The sequence below is a fragment of the Littorina saxatilis genome, linkage group LG13, assembly GCF_037325665.1.
Source record: "Littorina saxatilis isolate snail1 linkage group LG13, US_GU_Lsax_2.0, whole genome shotgun sequence".
NCBI lineage: Eukaryota > Metazoa > Mollusca > Gastropoda > Littorinimorpha > Littorinidae > Littorina > Littorina saxatilis.
This window is the reverse complement of record NC_090257.1, coordinates 4685969-4705842: the sequence shown is the minus strand read 5'-3', so window position 1 is coordinate 4705842 and position 19874 is coordinate 4685969. Positions and strand designations below refer to the sequence as shown.

General features: G+C 40.9%; 1 protein-coding gene across 1 annotated transcript; it reads left to right on the top strand.

Moving 5' to 3' along the window:
• Positions 1 to 4678: 4678 nt before the first annotated feature.
• Positions 4679 to 19382, top strand: LOC138946161 (nuclear receptor subfamily 2 group F member 6-like). The gene is made up of 8 exons (XM_070317673.1): positions 4679 to 4682; positions 5083 to 5223; positions 7069 to 7161; positions 13779 to 14279; positions 16499 to 16959; positions 18053 to 18194; positions 19054 to 19149; positions 19258 to 19382. Exons 1-8 carry the CDS (start codon positions 4679 to 4681, stop codon positions 19380 to 19382), a joined length of 1563 nt encoding a protein of 520 aa, XP_070173774.1.
• Positions 19383 to 19874: the final 492 nt, after the last annotated feature.

Genomic DNA, 19874 nt, shown 5'->3' with positions numbered 1-19874 from the left:
TTATTGGTTCCTGTCTTTTTTGAGCGCGTGATCGTGTGCTGAGTTCTTGCGGCGTGCGAGCGTGTGCTTGCTTGCATATGTGTGTGTGTGTGTGTATGTGTGTGTGTGGGTGTGTGTGTGTGTTAATGTATGTGTGTGTGATTGTGTGTGTGTGATTGTGTATGTGCGTGCGTGTGTGTGTGTGTGTGTGTGGGTGTGCGCGCGCGCGCGTGTGTGTGTTACTGTGTATTTGTTCGCGTGTGTGTGTTTCTGTCTGTTGCGCGTGTTCGCGTGTGTGTGTGTGTGTGTGTGTGTGTGTGTGTGTGTGTGTGTGTGTGTATCTTTATTCCACACAAAAACGGCCGAATTGACTGAATCTGCCTGAATCATTCCGAATCAAGCCATGTAAGACCGAATATTATATCAATCAAAGAAGGACCGGCACGGTTGGCCTAATGGTAAGGCGTCCGCCCCGTGATCGGGAGGTCGTGGGTTCGAACCCCGGCCGGGTCATACCTAAGACTTTAAAATTGGCAATCTCGTGGCTGCTCCGCCTGGCGTCTGGCATTATGGGGTTAGTGCTAGGACTGGTTGGTCCGGTGTCAGAATAATGTGACTGGGTGAGACATGAAGCCTGTGCTGCGACTTCTGTCTTGTGTGTGGCGCACGTTATATATGTCAAAGCAGCACCGCCCTGATATTGCCCTTCGTGGTCGGCTGGGCGTTGAGCAAAAAAAAAAAGAAAAAAAATCAAAGAAGGGAGAGGGAGAGAGAACTCAGAACTCAGAACGGTTTATTGTACTAAGGCCACAGACCCATATACAAACCAAGAAAAATGCAACACAACACATACTACAAAAAGTCGAAATCGAAGTGCAAGCTTGCTGGAAACCGAAGCATGTAGCATGAAAAGAGAGAGAGAGAGAGAGAGAGAGAGAGAGAGAGAGAGAGAGAGAGAGAGAGAGAGAGAGAGAGAGAGAGAGAGAGACAGAGAGAGAGAGAGAGAGAGAGAGAGAGAAAGAGAGAAAGAGACACAGAGAGACACAGAGAGACAGAGAGAGAGAGAGAGAGAGAGAGGGAGAGAGAGGGAGAGAGGGAGAGAGAGAGTTCCCCCACAGTGATCAAGCCCAAGTCTTTGACTGATGGTAAAACTGACCGCGATAAGCTGAACGGATTAATTCGATAATATTCCTCCTCTTTGTATCCCCCTCCTAATGACAGTGACAAATGACTTTAAGTAGCACGTAACATACCCTGCAGGAAGTATAACTCCATCAATACAGCCCTGGCCTCAAAAACATCTTCGATCTGACATCCTTCTCCGGCCTCGGTCATTATCTCCCTTGATCCGCCGGCCAGAGAGCGCCACCTGCAGCAGGTGTTTGACAACGAGGGGCAGCAAGCAGGGAAGAAAGGGAAGACAAGCAAGGAGGAAAGGGAGACAATCGGGTTTAATTGCCGCGCTAAAAGACCCTCAAGAGTCGAGCGTCAGACAGTGAGAAAAACATCGTTAAACGGGTATTATCGCTTGTACTGGTGGAGGTGATTGATCACGACAGCAGCTGATCAGTGGGTACCGACCACATCAAAATGTTTGTCGTCTCATAGTGATAATGCGTTATTAAGCATGAGATCTTGAAATTGCAAACAAAAAAAAAGAAGACAAAAAGGCTTTCACTTGCCCGTCGAACTTTATTTCAAAACAATGTAGCCTATACTTCATCATGCTATTTTGGTACTCCTGAATTATGGTGATTTGAAAATGGCGTGATTGGCGCTTGAGTATCACGCATGGTGATTGGTTTTGTTTGAAGGTTAAAGTGCACATCCATGTGTTTAATGCGTCTCTCAAAGTGTAAGGATATTTTTATTCCATGTAAAAGCCTAGACATATTTCTACAGATTTTACAAGGGTATTTATCTGATTCGAGGAAAGTGTAACCATTAGAAATAAATAAAATATGACGACGAAGAGAATGCAGGATACAGGAGAGCTTACGTCGATAAACACTCGCCGATTTAAATTCATGTAATTAAATAACATTCGAGCAAATTATTATTTGGGTATCTAAATTACACCACAGCGAATGTCCCTTGAACTTTGAAAGGTTCAATGCACTCTCTTAACACATTATTTTTTCAACAAAAAAAATGGACACCACTTTACCTTTAATTTTACAATAACTTTAATTACAAATAATACGAACAGACAGACATTACTCTGGACTATTACACATATATATACACACACAAAATAGTGATACTTAGCTTTAAAGTTCCGTTTGGACAACACAGTCTATTTAAGGTTAGGATCGTTCAGCAATGTCCTGGAATCACTTCCGTCGTGTAGTCGGTCCTCAGGTTACCCAGTGATAGTTAACACGGAAACTAGGAACGTGAAATCGTTCTAGGTAGAACACCGGAGAACTACAATGATGGAATGATTCAGTGTGCTGTTTACTTGCTGCAAGTCCTCGATTCACTTCGGTCGTGTAGTCGGTTTTCAGGTTACCCAGTGATAGTTTATAACACGAAAACTAGGGACGTGAAGTCGTTCCAGGTAGAGATTTTCGTGAGAAAACTTTCCAAAACGGCTCCTCACGTGTACACACACACACACACACACACACACACACACACACACACGCACGCCCTTATTGAATCACAATACTCTCGTATTCAACAGACGGGTTAAAGATTAAAGTTTTGAAAGTTGTAATCAATTATTAGATTGAAAGAGGTATCGACATTCGATTTATGGGGATAACACTTTTCCAAGCGTTTCTATTTTGTGGGCGTCAAATTCGGCTTAAAAACTAAGCCTCAGAAGTTTTTGACAATCGTATGTTTCGAAACTACAGCTTCAACTTAAGCCCTTCATCGATATCGAAAACGTGCTTACGATCTATTTTAGGACATTTTTACAGAATGATACTTTATCAATATTTAACATTATGTCGACGGTCTGTTCAAGGAGACATTTAATGATTTACTCTTTATTTAATTTAACTCCCCCCCCCCCCCTAGTTTTTTTTCGAGTTATGTTGGACGGAAGCCCAATCAAGACGGTGATTTTTTTTTTTTATCACTGAACAAGTTAGGGTTTCAGTTATTGCAAACTTATTAAAAACACAAGCTTTGCCGCCAAGAATCTTCTTTATTTTTGCACTCGATTTTTTTCTCTCCAATTTGGAATAACTGTTATAATAATGACAGCAAATTAAGAAGTAAAAACATACGAGTACAATCTCCAAGCTCTACTATTTCATTGCTGACTGCTCGCTGAGATACTGTAACCGAATGTCTGAAACTTTGTAGCCCTGGTCATACTTTCACGAGCTTGCAAAACACTTACAATAAAAGCAACAAAACATGAATTTTGTTGCCGCAAAAAACGCTAACAACCATAACGAAACACTCAATCCTCGTTTTAAAATTAACGACGGGCGGAGCAAGCTATCTCCTCTCTCCCTCTCTCCCTCTCTCTGTCGTCATCGACCCATGAGCCAATCGATGAGCAGAGGCGGCACGCGCACCGTCTTTTATTGACTTCGGGCGTTAGAGAGTGGCCGGCAAGGGAGAGAATCCCCGATGAGCACGCTCTCTGACGTGTGACGTCACGACTTGTCGGGCTGGGAGCGCGCGCTAATGGCGGTTTAAGCGGGGAAACTATTGAAACACCTGTTTTAAAGAAGTTGAAACAAGACGTCTGCCAGGAAAACGAGCCTGCTTTAAAAAGAGACGTTGAGGAGGCTGCACAGACAAAGGTTGGTGAGTTCTGGAACTGAAATGTGGTGTGGGATGAGCTTGTGCCATACATGACTACAGTGCAGAATTATTACTCTGAAGACCAGGGTGCATATTTGACAAAAACGACATTTCTTTGGACAAAGATTTATTTACCCATTGTTTGTTTGACAGATCTGTGTTGTTTGCAAATGGGTGAGTTTTTTCTAGTCAACAAATTTTCTAATTGTACGTGCTGAATTATTGCTCGGAAGACCAGGGTGCATATTTAACAAAAACGACATTTCTTTGGGCAAAGATTTATTTACCCTTTGATTGTTTAACAGATCTGTGTTGTTTGCAAATTGTTGAGTTTTTTCTAGTCAATAAATGTTCTAATTGTACGTGCTGAATATTTAATTTTTGTTATGAATTTTAGCATATTGTTGTATGATCGTATTAGCTGCTTATATGCGAGTAACCTTGTATGTGATTTATAATAAATAGAAATGATATTTTTTTTATGTGCGATATAAAGGTAAAAAGAAGTATTCCCCCGTTATCCCCGTTCATAATATAACATCTTTGGCTTTTCTTTTTTGGATTTTTGTAATATTTTGTTTTCTATAGCTTTTTTGTTGGTCATCTCGTTTAGGATTGACATGTATTGATGTATTTGTTTTCACTACTTCCTGTTTAGTACACGCTATATTCTTTTCATTTTAATTGTCATGTATGCGAGCTAACATACTTCCCATTTTACATGTGTGTCATTTCTTCTTCCTCTAAGAATTTATATATTTAATATATATATAATTAATTCACAAACTAAATGTGACTTTAGCTGAACGTAATCTGCAAATATACATATTTTGATTTTATTTTAAATCTCAACTTTTTGTTAACAATGTTATATTCTTAAAGTCTTATGTTACGATGTTATAATAGAGACAATACAATTAACACAAACCAGATGTGTACAGCAAAGTATCCACATTTTTTTCTTCTTTTTTGTGTGGATAAAAACATCACCTAAATTATCACAAAATCACAATAATAAGTGCAACTTCTTTTCCAGCAAAACAACAAGAAAGAAAAGCGTTTAAGGCGTTTAATTGTAGATATTAGTTGAGACAATATTGCTTCAATGTGTTAATAGTTTAACTGAAGAACAGTGGCGACTGCTCGAAAACTGTAGTGTTGTCTTGTCATGCATCGAACTTCTTCTTCTTCGTCTTCTTTGTAAAACGTGCGTACATTATTGTTTGGTATTTTCATGTTGTATATGTTGTATTTTTAGTTGAACGTTCAATTAACTTATCTTTCTTTAATCTCCATTGGCAATGAGGTATTAGCTTAATTTTCATCTTCGTTCAGGTCGAACGCTGCCCGTCCCAGTTTCGTGCGAGGTGTGTGGCGACAAGAGTTACGGGAAACATTACGGCGTGTATTGCTGTGACGGGTGTAGCTGTTTCTTTAAACGCAGCATCAGGAAAAACATCGCTTACACCTGCATAGGTAAGTGTTTGTACTCTTCATCTATACAATAACAATAAGGCCAAATAAAAATATAACGTTGGTTTAGGGTAACCCGACCGACCCTATTTTTTTTCCCGCTGACCCTAAAACGTTTTCTTCATTTCTCAGAAAAACAACACTTTTGGCATATTTTGTGAACCATATCGAGACTATAAGAAGTAACTAAATTTAAGAAAAAAAAAGAAAAAAAAAGCCGACCGACCGACGTTATCTTTTTGGTCACGTTACCCTAAACCAACATATATTTTTTATTTGGCCTAAACAAAATTACTGGAAATGTTTTTATTTTTATATTTTTTATGAAGAATACACTCCCTCCCCTGCACGTCCTGCTCTTAGTCTTTGCACAAGTTATGTTTACTGAAAGTGACATGTTTGTTCTTTCTTTCTTTCTTTGGTGTTTAACGTCGTTTTCAACCACGAAGGTTATATCGCGACGGGGAAAGGGGGGGGGAGATGGGATAGAGCCACTTGTCAATTGTTTCTTGTTCACAAAAGCACTAATAAAAAAATTGCTCCAGGGGCTTGCAACGTAGTACAATATATGACCTTACTGGGAGAATGCAAGTTTCCAGTACAAAGGACTTAACATTTCTTACATACTGCTTGACTAAAATCTTTACAAACATTGACTATATTCTATACAAGAAACACTTAACAAGGGTAAAAGGAGAAACAGAATCCGTTAGTCGCCTCTTACAACATGCTGGGGAGCAGCGGGTAAATTCTTCCCCCTAACCCGCGGGGGGTTCTTCCCCCTAAATCGCGGGGGTTCTTCCCCCTAACCCGCGGGGGGAATGTTTGTTCTAGAGAGAATTCACTCTCTTCCCTGTCATGTATTTCTTTTATTCTTTGCAGAAGATTTGTTAGTGAAAGTGAATTTTTTTTTTAAAGAATACACTATGTACCCTATACATTTTTTTAAAAAATCTTTTTCTTTGCAGCCGATATGTTTACTAAAAGTGATTTTTTTTCTAGAAAGAACACACTCTCTTCTCTCCATGCCTTACAATTATTCTTTGAAGTAGATAATTATGTTTACTGGATGTAACTTTTTTCTCTCACTGGATTGAGTACTCTCTCTCTCTCTCTCTCTCTCTCTCTCTCTCTCTCTCTCTCTCTCTCTCTCTCTCTCTCTCTCTCTGTATCCCTGACTGTCTCTCTCTGTCTCTCATTCCCTCTCTCGGTGCATTCTCTCTCTCTCTCTCTCTCTCTCTCTCTCTCTCTCTCTCTCTCTCTCACACACACATGCACACACTCTTATTCTTTGCGGCAGACATGTTTACTGAAAGCATTTTTTCCTGGAAAGAAAGCATCCCATAACCTTCATGTCTTACTCTTATACTTTGCAGCCGATATATATTTCCTTTAAGTTTTATTTTTGTGTGGAAAGAATACACTCTCTCTCCTACATATATTTCTCTAATTCTTTGCGGCAGATTTATTTACTGAAAGGGATTTTGTTCTGGAAAGAAAACACCCCATAACTTTTACGCCTTACTCTTATTCTTCGCAGCCGATATATTTCCTTTAAGCGATATGTGTGTGTGGAAAAAGTATACTCTCTCTCTCTCTCTCTCTCTCTCTCTCTCTCTCTCTCTCTTTTCTCTCTCTTCTCTCTCTCTCTCTCTCTCTCTCTCTCTCTCTCTCTCTCTCTCTCTCTCTCTCTCTCTCTCTCTCTCTCCTACATGTTTTTCTCTAATTCTTTGCGGCAGATTTATTTACTGAAAGTGATTTTTTTTCTAGAAAGAGAACACAATCTCCCGTGTAAGCGTGATAGCTATATAGACACACCGAAGTTTAATGTTGTGCTGTATTTGACAGGCAAAGGAAACTGCGTGATTGACAAGGCAAGGCGGAACTGGTGTCCGTACTGTCGACTGAAGAAATGCTTCGCCGTCAACATGAACAGAAATGGTTAGTATCTTTATAAATCGGCCAGAGCTATGGAACACTAAGCTTAAAGGCACAGTAAGCCTCCCGTAAACCATCACAGATACTGCCATGCGTTTACACACAGTACAAACACCCTTTCATTTAAACACTCGCCGCTTTTGAACATCCTAGGTGCCCTCCGTAAAGAGCGAGCAATTTTCAAAGAATTTATTTTTGCGTGGTTTATCTTACCCCTGAGCCATCGCGAACCCGTGTGATCCAGTTTCTTTTTTTTTCACAATGTAGTCGTCAGTTTGTGATGTCGATGCGACTCGCTGTAAGCTTATCTGCAATAGCACGTTATTGTGTACCTCTCATCTAAACGCAACAAACGGCTGCGATTCACACGAACTATAGAGCGGTGGCAGTTGACCGTTCAGAGGAACGGGCGATAGGCATTACCATTGACTGCTACGAAAAAGACGGTTTGTGTGACACGTTTCCGGGCTTTTCTTTTTTAAAACTTTCAAAACTTCGAATTGTAAGGGAAAGTCGCCAATCCCGGAACAGTCGGCCAACTTGGAACACCTCAATATGCGATCAACGGGGAACAATTCATTAACAATTGTTTTGCAGAAATGTCTAGTGACATTCCTTGATATTATTCCAGCAAAAAAAAATGACTACCGCGGCAAAAAAAAAAAAAAAAAAAAGGTACGTTTTTTAAAAACTTTTCTTCCTTCTTCTTCTTATTTCTACCGTCTACAATTCGTATTATTACTCTTTATCTATGTACGTTCACGTAAAATGTTGATTTCTGTGATAAACCTTCATAGATTTGCAATAACTTGAACGGAAAAAAAGATTTGAAACGTCACGTGTATCCAACAGAAAAACGCGAAATCCATGCAGGTGGCATGTGGCAATGATGGAACACATGAGAGAGGCAAACATGGAACAGTGTTCCAGCTTTGCAGCATTCTGTTCCATCTTACCCTCATCAAACAATAAACAGAACACTGCTGTTTTATTCACGTATTCAATTCTCTTTTCGGTTTTGTAGTGTTTTTCCTTTATATAAGTTTTATTGAATGATTGATTGATTTGTTTGACAGTAGGCTATTATGAGACCCGAACGGCGGTGGTTACCAGAAGAAATGGGCTGCGCTTTGTCGGCAGTGAAAAACGGAGATATGGGTTTGAGTCAGTTTGAAGGAAACAAAGAAATTTGCAAAAGAAGAAGTAAAGTTCACAAGAAGACCTTCTACATTAACACCAGAGATAGAACAAGAACTAATCAATAACATTCTTGAAGCTGAAATAAATTTGCCAACGTCACCCCCATCGTTTTTTTTGTACACTGTACATGGAGATTCTGGTCATTATGATTGCTTGGTGTCAGCAGCAAATGTAAGCTTACCTGCTGCTGATGTCCTGCAACGCACAACCACAAGCTCGTCGAAGAGATCATCACGAAAAAAACCAATCTTCTCCTTAAAAGCAAAAGCTGGAGATTACACTTGTAAATAAGGCGTGCAGGTCAACAGAAAAGAGGAAAGAATGAAGCTACAAAATCTTCTGCTCAGAGAAACAAGAGGGGAATATCTTCTGATCAGAGGAAAAAAAGGAGAACTTTCTCGACGATGCGTTCTATCCCGGGGGAAAGCACTTGGTACTGCTTCATGTGTGGCACCAACTCCCCTGAGAACATGATACAGTGCCAGAGGTGCACACGAGGACTGCGCTGACAGCAGCGGACAAAAGGACTTCGAAATCTGTACTTAGCAATTTTTGTGTGTCTGCAAAATCAGTTCTTAAATCTGTTCTTAGTTACTTGCTTTGAGACTTTATGCGCAATGATTTTTTACATTTAGTCAATTGGGCAGGTAGCCCTTTTATATCTATTTGTCAACAGAAGAGGGGTACAAATGAAGCTGCGAAATTTCGTGGTACTGCTTCATGTGTGGCACCAACCCCCCTGAGAATATGTTATAGTGCCAGAAGTGCACACAGTAATCCCACGATGACTGCTCTGATAGTAGAAGACAAAGGACATTGTCTGCGACATCGGTTCTTTGCCTATTTTTACATTTAATCAAGTTTTGACTAAATGTTTTAACATAGAGGGGGCAATCGAGACGAGGGTCGTGGTGTATGAGTGTGTGTGTGTGTGTGTGTGTGTGTGTGTGTGTGTGTGTAGAGCGATTCAGAGTAAACTACTGGAACGATCTTTATGAAATTTTTCATGAGAGATCCTGGGTATGATATCCCCAGACGTTTTTTTCATTTTTTCGATAAATGTCTTTGATGACGTCATATCCGGCATTTTGTAAAAGTTGAGACGGCATTGTCACACCCTCATTTTTCAATAAAATTGATTGAAATTTTGGCCAAGCAATCTTCGACGAAGGTCGGACTTTGGTGTTGCATTTCAGCTTGGAGGTTTAAAGATTAATTAATGACTTTGGTCATTAAAAATCTAAAAATTGTAATTAAAATTATTTTTTTATAAAACGATTTAAATTTACGTTTACCGTATTCTTCATCATTTTCTGATTCAAAAAACATATAAATATGTTATATTTGGATTAAAAACAAGCTCTGAAAATTAAAAAATATAAAAATTATGATTAAAATTAAATTTCCGAAATCGATTTAAAAACAATTTCATCTTATTCCTTGTCGGTTCCTGATTCCAAAAACATATAGATATGATATGTTTGGATTAAAAACACGTTCAGAGAGTTAAAAAGAATAGAGATATAGAAAAGCGTGCTATCCTCCTCAGCGCAACCGTTACCGCGCTTTGCTGGATTGTTAATTTCACTGCCTTTGCCACGAGCAATGGACAGACGATGCTACGAGTGTACGGTTTTGCAGAAAAAATGCAATGCGTTCAGTTTCATTCTGTGAGTTCGACTGAGCTTGACTAAATGTTGTATTTTCGCCTTACGCGACTTGTTTCCTCTTTATTACACCCCCGGTATAGGGGTGTGTATAGGTTTCGCTCGATGTGTTTGTTTGTTTGTTTGTTTGTTTGTGTTCGCATATAGATCTCAAGAATGAACGGACCGATCGTCACCAAACTTGGTGAACAGGTTCTATACATTCCTGAGACGGTCCTTACAAAAATTGGGACCAGTCAAACACACGGTTAGGGAGTTATTGGTGGATTAAAATTATACAAGGACTTATAGAGGGACATCTGAATGGTCAAAGGGAAATAACCATTCTCACTCAGTCACTGCCACCAACTGAGAAGGTTATTTCCCTTTGACGGGGGTGTTTTTCCTACCTCGGAGGAATTTCTTTTTTTTTTTTTTCAAGGTTTTGTTTTTCAGTCCTTTTTAGACCTAGCCCTTATTTATCTTTTTGTTTTACATTTAAGGCTTAAATTGTTATCCGATTTGTTATTTTCTTGGTAAAAATCAAAATATGATGTTGAAAAAAAGACATTTACATAAAATGGCTTAATCAAAATGTTATGACGTATTTATTTATCTTGTGTGTGTGGCAATGTGTGCTTGTTTGTGTGTGAATGAGAGTGTGTGGGTGTATATGTGTGTGTGTGAGACACAGACAGAGCTTGAAAGAGAGTTAGGGTGTGTTTGTATGTGTTCCGAGTTTGACAACACAGTGTTCCACTTTACACACCCATGCGTCCAACCTGGAACAAATGCAGACATTTTTATTATGATCAGTCTGATGAGTTGCGTGACTTTTATTTTATTTTATGTGGTTCGTTTATTTACTGATAGAGTCTAGTATGTGACAATATAAAGTACGCTTTGCAATATCCATTTTTTTTGTCTGGTACGGCTGTTTCTCCGTAACTGTTCCAGGTTTAGCGACTTTCCCCTACTGATCTTGTCTTGATGAAAAAAAAAATTCTTTTATGATTTAAGAATGTTTGTGTAACAAGCTGTCAATTTATTATCTAGATTTTAACAGTTAGTTCTGGCGCCAAAACGAGGCGCTTGATTTGCCGATCAGACGGTCCACGAAAATATTTTCTTTGAAAATTGCTCGCTCTTTACGTAGGGCACCTAGGATGTTCTCAAGCGGTGAGTGTTTAAACGAAAGTGTGTTTGTACTGTGTGTAAAAGCATGACCGTATCTGTGTTGGTTTACGGGAGGCTTACTGTGCCTTTAATATAACCTTCACCGTGCTTCCTGGGTCGTGGACGACCCACAGCCTCACAAAAGTGTCTGTGTCTGTGAAACCGTTGGACGTTTTATTATTATTGAGACTTCATGTAATTCTTAAACACCATAGGACCTTCCCATCGACCACTTTCAGAAGGATTATCTTCGTAAACAAACAAGTGAAGGATGACGTAATTTGAACTGGACAGTCCGGATGATGTGGGTCTTGGGCGACCTATATGGAACGAGAGAAAGAATTTACGATGTTTATCCCTATTCGGATGGCGTGGGTCATGTGCGTCCTATATTCTGCAAAGAGTTTAATAATAAAAAAAAGTTAAAAAACAAAGGAATACTGTACTCACCAATACAAGAACGAGACAAGACGGTACGAATTTTCGCTTATGGAAGCTTCATCAGGAAAAACAAGAACACAAAAGACAACAAGTCGCGTAAGGCGAAAATACAATATTTTGTCAAGTAGCTGTCGAACTCACAGAATGAAACTGAACGCAATGCCATTTTTCAGCAAGACCGTACACTCGTAGCATCGTCAGTCCACCGCTCATGGCAAAGGCAGTGAAATTGACAAGAAGAGCGGGGTAGTAGTTGCGCTAAGAAGGATAGCACGCTTTTCTGTACCTCTCTTTGTTTTAACTTTCTGAGCGTGTTTTTAATCCAAACATATCATATTTATATGTTTTTGGAATCAGGAACCGACAAGGAATAAGATGAAAGTGTTTTTAAATTGATTTGGACAATTTAATTTTGATAATAATTTTTATATATTTAATTTTCAGAGCTTGTTTTTAATCCGAATATAACTTATTTATATGTTTTTGGAATCAGCAAATGATGGAGAATAAGATAAACGTAAATTTGGATCGTTTTATAAATTTTAATTTTTTTTTACAATTTTCAGATTTTTAATGACCAAAGTCATTAATTAATTTTTAAGCCACCAAGCTGAAATGCAATACCGAAGTCCGGGCTTCGTCGAAGATTACTTGACCAAAATTTCAACCAATTTGGTTGAAAAATGAGGGCGTGACAGTGCCGCCTCAACTTTCACGAAAAGCCGGATATGACGTCATCAAAGACATGTATCAAAAAAATGAAAAAAACGTTCGGGGATTTCATACCCAGGAACTCTCATGTCAAATTTCATAAAGATCGGTCCAGTAGTTTAGTCTGAATCGCTCTACACACACACACAGACAGACAGACGCACATACACCACGACCCTCGTTTCGATTCCCCCTCGATGTTAAAATATTTAGTCAAAACTTGACTAAATATAACAAAAAGCAGACGCAACACGGAACGAACAAGGTTTGAAAGAAAATGGAGGGGAAACACGCAAAAAAGGGAAGGAACTCTAGGAACGGAAATGAATGAAAGGGGAGAGAAGTGGTTGGATGATGTCATGGGCACAGGCATACTAGACTAAAAGTGATACACATTCATAAAGGGGGGGGGGGGGGGACAGAGGGGGGAAAAAAAAGGGGGGGAGGGGAGGGGGGGAAACAAACGTACGCACGCACACGCACACATACACACACACACACACAACCAAACACATGAATACACACATAAACACACACACACACACACACACACACACACACACACATTCACACACAAACACACACACACACGTACCGTAAATCCACAGTATGTTTGGGGAATACAAGTACATCACATTTTAATAAAAAAAGAACAAATCCTGACTTTAAAGTATGGGTCGTACACGACCAACATCACCCAGACTGTGTAGTCCAACGCGTGATCCGGTGAAGGTTAAAGGCACAGTCCTTCTTCTGTAAAAAGCGATCATTACTATCAGCATAGAAAGAAAGAGGGGAAAGAGAGAATGCTGTCTGTCCTACAGGCTAAATATTTCGCCTCTTAAGGACAAGATACGGGTTATATATCATTCGAGTTTTACGCCCTCACGGCTTTTGACGAGATACACACGTGTATGCGTGTTTAGGTGGTATCAGCCATCTGCACTTATGGAAGAATGACCAAGATCTTTTACGTGGTGACACCGCGTTGGGACATGGCTTCCGTCTCTGGTTTTGCACATAAAGTTGACCCGTGTCCCTCCCGGCCCGAATTCGAACCTGCGACCTACCGATCACAAGTCCAGTGCTCTACCAACTCAGCTACCGGGCCCCCAGCATAGCTCAATCTGTCCGGACTGTTACATGGGATAAAATCATTCTTTTGTCTGGACACATACCAACATTTAACAGTCTGACCGGTCAGAAGAACGGATTTCTTTGGAACCCCGTTACTGCCGGAAGAATGTAGTGAAATATCCAATGAAAAAAAACCCACCATAAAACTATAACAATTAACTATCCCGACTAATAGTAATTTGACATTCTAAGCGACTTCGAGCTAAAAAAAAAATTAAAAAAAAGTCGGTTGACAATCCGTTGAAAATCGGCCATCAGTTCACATGCATCACTCCGAATACCCGTGGATTTGTTTTCTTTTTTCGCCAGCGGTGCAGGAGGAAAGAGGTCCGCGCAAGAACAAAGGAACCAGGAGACCCTCCGTCATTCTCAGGAGATCCTCCCAACCCCATCCACCCTCCCTCCTTCACACTCCTGCCTCCGTCGCCAACACACACAGGGTCGCCTCTCTTGACCATCCGGCCTTGCACAGAGTCACGTCCCTTGGACTGGCTGGGGTGCACGCGCACGAAGCGACGTTGCCATGGAGCCCGTGCATGAGTGCGTTCAGACCCGTGGCTCCACGAGGCGGGTTGTTGCCTCCCTTGCCTTCGCTGCATCCGTGGTTGACGTGGTCCATGCCTGCTGCCTTCCCGGCTCTGTTGCTAGGCAACGTGGGAGCTGCTTCTGCTTCTGAGATTTCTTCAAGTGGTGGAGGCTCTTTAGGTAAGGCATTATTTTTGTTGTTGGAAGGTTACTTTTTTTTCATTGCCCATTTTTACTTACTCCACAGTCAAACAAACAAAAAAATCCAGAATTGTTATTTGATTTAAACAGATCTGAGTAATATATAAATTGAATCAGTTTTTCATCATGCAAGGACCAGTGTCAGTGTTAAGAGTTCTTAAACAAATAAGTTATGCCTTATGGACCTTGTTGGAAGGTTACTGATTTAAATCAATGTTTTTTCCGTTTTAGTTCCTTAGGGCTTTGAAGACCTGTGTGTGTGTTTTATTTCTTTAACGTGGAATACACATCGGAAATGGATAAAATCCAAAATGTCACGGCCCCTAATGGGGGCTTAAAGCATTGTATGTACAGTCTCTTCTTCTTCTTCTTCTTCTTCTTCTTCTTCTTCTTCTTCTTCAGCGTTCCAGAATTTTCTGGTTACGTGTGAGCTCGTTTGCCCATTTGGGTTCCCCAAACTATACTCTGAGATCATAGTCAGCTTCACTCCGCTTTCGTTGAGTAGGCATGCTGGGTATTTTCGTGTTTCCATAATCCACAGAACTCTGACATGGATTACAGGATCTTTTCCGTGCGCACTTGGTCTTGGCTTGCGTGTACACACGAAGGGGGTTAAGTCACAAGCATGTCTGCACATAAGTTGACCTGGGAGATCGGAAAAATCTCCACTCTTAACCCACCAGGCGGCAGCGACCGGGATTCGAACTCACGACCTCCCGATTACGAAGCCGACGTCTTACCGCCACGCCATTGCGCCCGTCGTATGTACAGTCAAGTATATGATCGGCTGTTGGGGTTTGCTCAAACTGATTAAAAGACAGGAAGCGTACGCTTTGCTTTTGTTGTTGATCAACATCTGACTACATAAAAGTGTGTCATTTTTTTCAGCGAACAATACAGTCATTCAGATGTAATAATGAAACGTCAGCAATGAATTTCATAACATGAATAAACCGTTAAAACAGAGCAGTAACAATCAAAGCGATTGCAAGATTGATTCTACACTACTCGTCATAAAAAACTTTACAGATGCGTTTGAGGGCAAATCTTTCTGATGAGGCTGTTGATTGTAAAACCAAGTATATCACTGAAAAGGCCATTGATTCATCTACCTTGTTCAGAAAACAGATTGAGTTTACATGACGTAGTGTCAATACAGTGGAACCTACAACACAGACACCCCCAAAATCAAATTCGCAAAATCAAGGTTCCCGCGATAAAATCGACACAAAATCAGAACAACTAAATCGAAACATGTTTAGCATGTCCTTAGACAGAACAATCAAATCTGCATCCAAATCAGTCAGTTTTGTTCACATATCATGTCTAACATGGACGCTATGGCATGCTGTACGGTGTAGGTGTTAATTCTCTCAGCAGGCATAAAAGGCAGTTTTTGAAGCCGTTTTAGCGGGTAATGAGACAAAAAATGATACATTTGAGTAACTCGCAAATGCATTGCCTTCACACTTTCGGAGATGTGTGCTAACACATGTCGTAAACTACACACGAAATCTCAAGTCATGTGATATTAGTTCTGCTGTTATGCGACATGCCAGAAAGAGTTTTAAAAATAAAGATGTACCCTGTCCGATTGAACAGAATTTAAAAAAAAATTAGCATGCATTTAGAAAAATGAAAGCTTCAATTTACCCTTACATTTAATACAGTTTCAACAATGGCTGTTCACAGCGCACTTGTTTAAACGCACACAAACATTTTTGGAAAATGCTTTTTCAAGAGCCATTGATCAGTTAAGCGTGTTGGCAGTGAGCTTTGCCAGGCGTAGGCCGACATTTGCGCTCAGCGCTCTGAATGAGTCAACTTCTTAAAAACTACTTTCGCGTTGAAATCCTCATATTACCCATGTCTGATAAAATATGTACATGACATTTGAGTATGTGGCGCATCTGTCATTGTTCTTGAAGATTTCAACAAATTAAATGTTTTCAATGAGTCAGCAAAAACCTACCGTCAATTTAAGAACTTTTTTTGACATGACAAATAACAGCAAACCTAATGTCTCAAATGACTTGAAATTCCGTATGTACTTTACAACATGTGTTAGCACACATCTCCGATAGTTTGAAGGCAATGCGTTTGCGAGTTACTCAATTGTACCATTTTTTGTCTCATTACCCGCTAAAACGGCTTCGACACCACGTCATGTAAACTCAATCTGTTTTCTGAATAAGTTAGGGGAATAAACGGTCTTTCCAGTCATATAATTGGTTTTACGATAAACGGCCTCATCAGAAAGATCTGCCCTCAAACGCATCTGTACATTTTTGTATGACGAGTAGTGTACTTCAGAGGTTTCTTGATATGCATTTACCGACTCTCGTCTTCCATCAAACTTCTTTTGAAAATGCATTGCTGGCGTGGGGTCCACATTTTGTTTTCACTTTCAGGCCGTTTCGACGAACCACGTGACTTGAAGATATTCCTACGCAGCACAGCACAGCACATTCTTCTGTCTTGTCTACGGAGGGCGCAGCACAACTACTTCTTCAAAGCCCTAAGTCCGCCACAGCAAATAGTGCAGTTAGAACGCCGCTGGGCCGAGATATTTCTTCTTGCAGCTGCGCACTGGCCGGTTGACATCACCTGTATTATTGCGCGGGTCCTCCGGATGTCTGCATCCGTGAGTTTTGTTTGCGGAATCTTGTATTGTTTTGTGCATGAGGTTCAGGTTAATATTGGCATATTGATATACATGAGTGTGTGTGTGTGTGTGCGTGTGTGTGCGTGCGTGCGTGCGTGTGTGTGCGTGCGTGCGTGTGCGTGCGTGCGTGTGTGTGTGTGTGTGTGTTATTTTGTATTATTATGTGATGTCATATAGACCATGACTGTCAGGCCAACTATGATTTCTCAACGTTAGGCCTGGCGCTCACCTATGTAACTTCAACAGGACAGACGACGCACTGCAGATTATCCCAGCCCGCGTGAAAGGAAAACAGGCCAAGTACTCGTCATAATCCCTATCGCAGCATATATATATATATATATATATATATACGACTTGTGTCTGTGTGTGTGTGTGTGTGTGTGTGTCTGTGTGTTCGCGATGCACGCCCAAGGTTCTGGATGGATCTGTTTCAAATTTAGTGGCCATATTCAGGTACACCCTGGACATAACCCGGTCGATGAGATATTTCAACACGTGCTCTCAGCGCGCAGCGCTGAACCGATTTTGGTTTTTCTCTGGATCCATTCCCAGTAACTCTTCCTTATCTTCTCCAGTGTTTTCAGCGTTTATCTCCCTTCCTTCGTGTGGCGTCAATCCATATTCCCGTTTCTATTTTTAGAAGGTCACTGTCGACAACGCTCAAACCATATTCCCGTTATACTATTTTTAGAAGGTCACTGTCCCGGCGAAGCCGGGTATTACTCTTCTCCAGTGTTTTGCGCGTTTATCTCCCTTCCTTCGTGCGGTGCGCCGGCAAAGCCGGCGTACACCCGGCAAAGCCGGGTCCCCGGCGCAGCCGGGTATTCGGTTCGACTTCTTCCCGGCGAAGCCGTACCCGGCGAAGCGGGTATTCATCTAATCAATAATAATTATGCAGTGCGTCGTCTGTGCCGCTGAAACTGCGCAGGATGATTCTGCCCTTAACGTTGTCGTCCTGTTTCCATTGCTTTTGTTGCTAGTCTCGTCTTATTTTACCTTGTCACGTTGGCTGCCTTGATGATACCGTATATTGTTAAGCAGTAAACTGTTTCCAATACTGCGCGCCTTGATGATACCGTGTATTGTTAAGCAGTAAACTGTTTTCAATACTGCGCGCCTTGATTCTATTAATGTTTTTATATAATACTTTTTAATTCTCCCAGTGAAATTGCGATGAATTGTGACAAAGCTTTTCATTGTGATCCAGAACACAGAAACTGATGACGACACAGTGCTGACGTCAGTACAGAAGGTGATCGGCACGTTCCACTCTCTGCATGCTGACGTCACAGAGCTGCCTTTTCTGGAAACATTGGTCTTGCTACGTCAAGGTCAGAATTCAGGAGCTATACAACAGATTTTATTTATTATTTAAAAAATGTTTAGTTTTTTTTTATACTCTTAATGGAAACGAGTAAATAAACCGTCCCGGAAGAAAGCAAAAGACTAAAGTTGACTCCTTCTGGTTCTGGTTCAGTCGCACACAAGCTGTTATATGGTTGTTGATGAGGCTAAAAGGGCGATTTGCAGAAATCACCATCGGTTTGACACCGACTGAGAGAAAACACAGAACAAAATCTCAAATGCTTGCTTTTAGCTCGGCGTGTCATCGACATCATCATCATCATCATCATCATCATCATCATCATCATCATCATCATCATCATCATCATCATCATCATCATCATCATCATCATCATCATCATCATCAATCATCATCATCAATCATCATCATCATCATCATTATCATGCGGGCCCTGGTTGCTCAATAGGTAGAGAAATTGGCTGGCGATCCTCGGGTCGTGGGTTCGAATCTAGGCCGGATAGGAAACGAGTTAATTGTATGTGAAAACTCAGAGACGGTATCCATGTCCCAGCCTGGTGTCACCTCATCATCTTCATCTTCATCTTCATCTTCTTCTTCTTCTTCTTCTTCTTCTTCTTCCTCTTTGGTTTAAACAATTTTATTCAGCAAAATGACATACAACAAAGCCGCATACAATCAATCAGTAAATGGAGCACAACAAGCAAAGCGTATAACCGTGCTCTTAAAAGCAATATGATATTTGGTTTGGCGGACGATACTGGGAACTGTAGAAGGGAAAACGAAGGAGAAAAAAAATCAACAAGCAAAATACACTTTCGGCACCGGGCAGTGAGACTTGTTAACTCATACGGTTTGATTTGCAGAGCACCACGACGCCCACGCCGACACCACTCGTCTGGAGCAGCTTCAGGAACAAGCCCAGCTTGCTCTCGCGCACTACACGCAGCACGCGCATTCTCCCCCTTCGGCATCATTGACGTCATCAAGCCTCACCGCAAACAACAGCGTGACGTCGTCGTCAACCCTGACGTCATCGACTCAGAACGCGTCAAATGCGGCGGTTATGACAGCAAGGTTCGGCCGCCTGTTGCTGACCTTACCTAGTCTGACGTCCGTCAGTCGTGACGCGCTGGAAAAGAAACTGTTTCCTGACGTTACTGTTGTTCATCTCATTAGATCTTTATTTGTGTGAAGCTAGGTAACCTCTGTCGAACAAGCGGTTTATACCGGGATGTCGCCTCGCGCCAGATGTTTTAACTTTGAAAAGATTAAGTTTTAAAGTTCATATTACAAGTCAGAACCTTCTTTATTTTACAGTGATATGCCTTAACACTTTCTACCCCACCTATGTTGACCAAGGTCTTTTTAGCCGAGACCAGCTGTGCTGCAGCAGGTCACTCGGAATTGTAGCAACTGTGTAGTAACTGTGTATCAACACGCTGGAATGCAGGCGTTAGATCAACGTTACAGGAAGCGACTGAAGCTAACAGTCTGAGCGGATATATCCGTACCTGGTCAGATATAGCCATATGAGCGGGGACGGATATATCCGTACCTGGGAGACAATGAGTTAAATAATTTCAAACACTGAGACAACCATGTGAACTAAGAAAGGAAAAAAACTTGTATCGGTCCAACAAAGCCATATCAGTTGAAGGGACTTTAACAAACAACAGCCAACCAA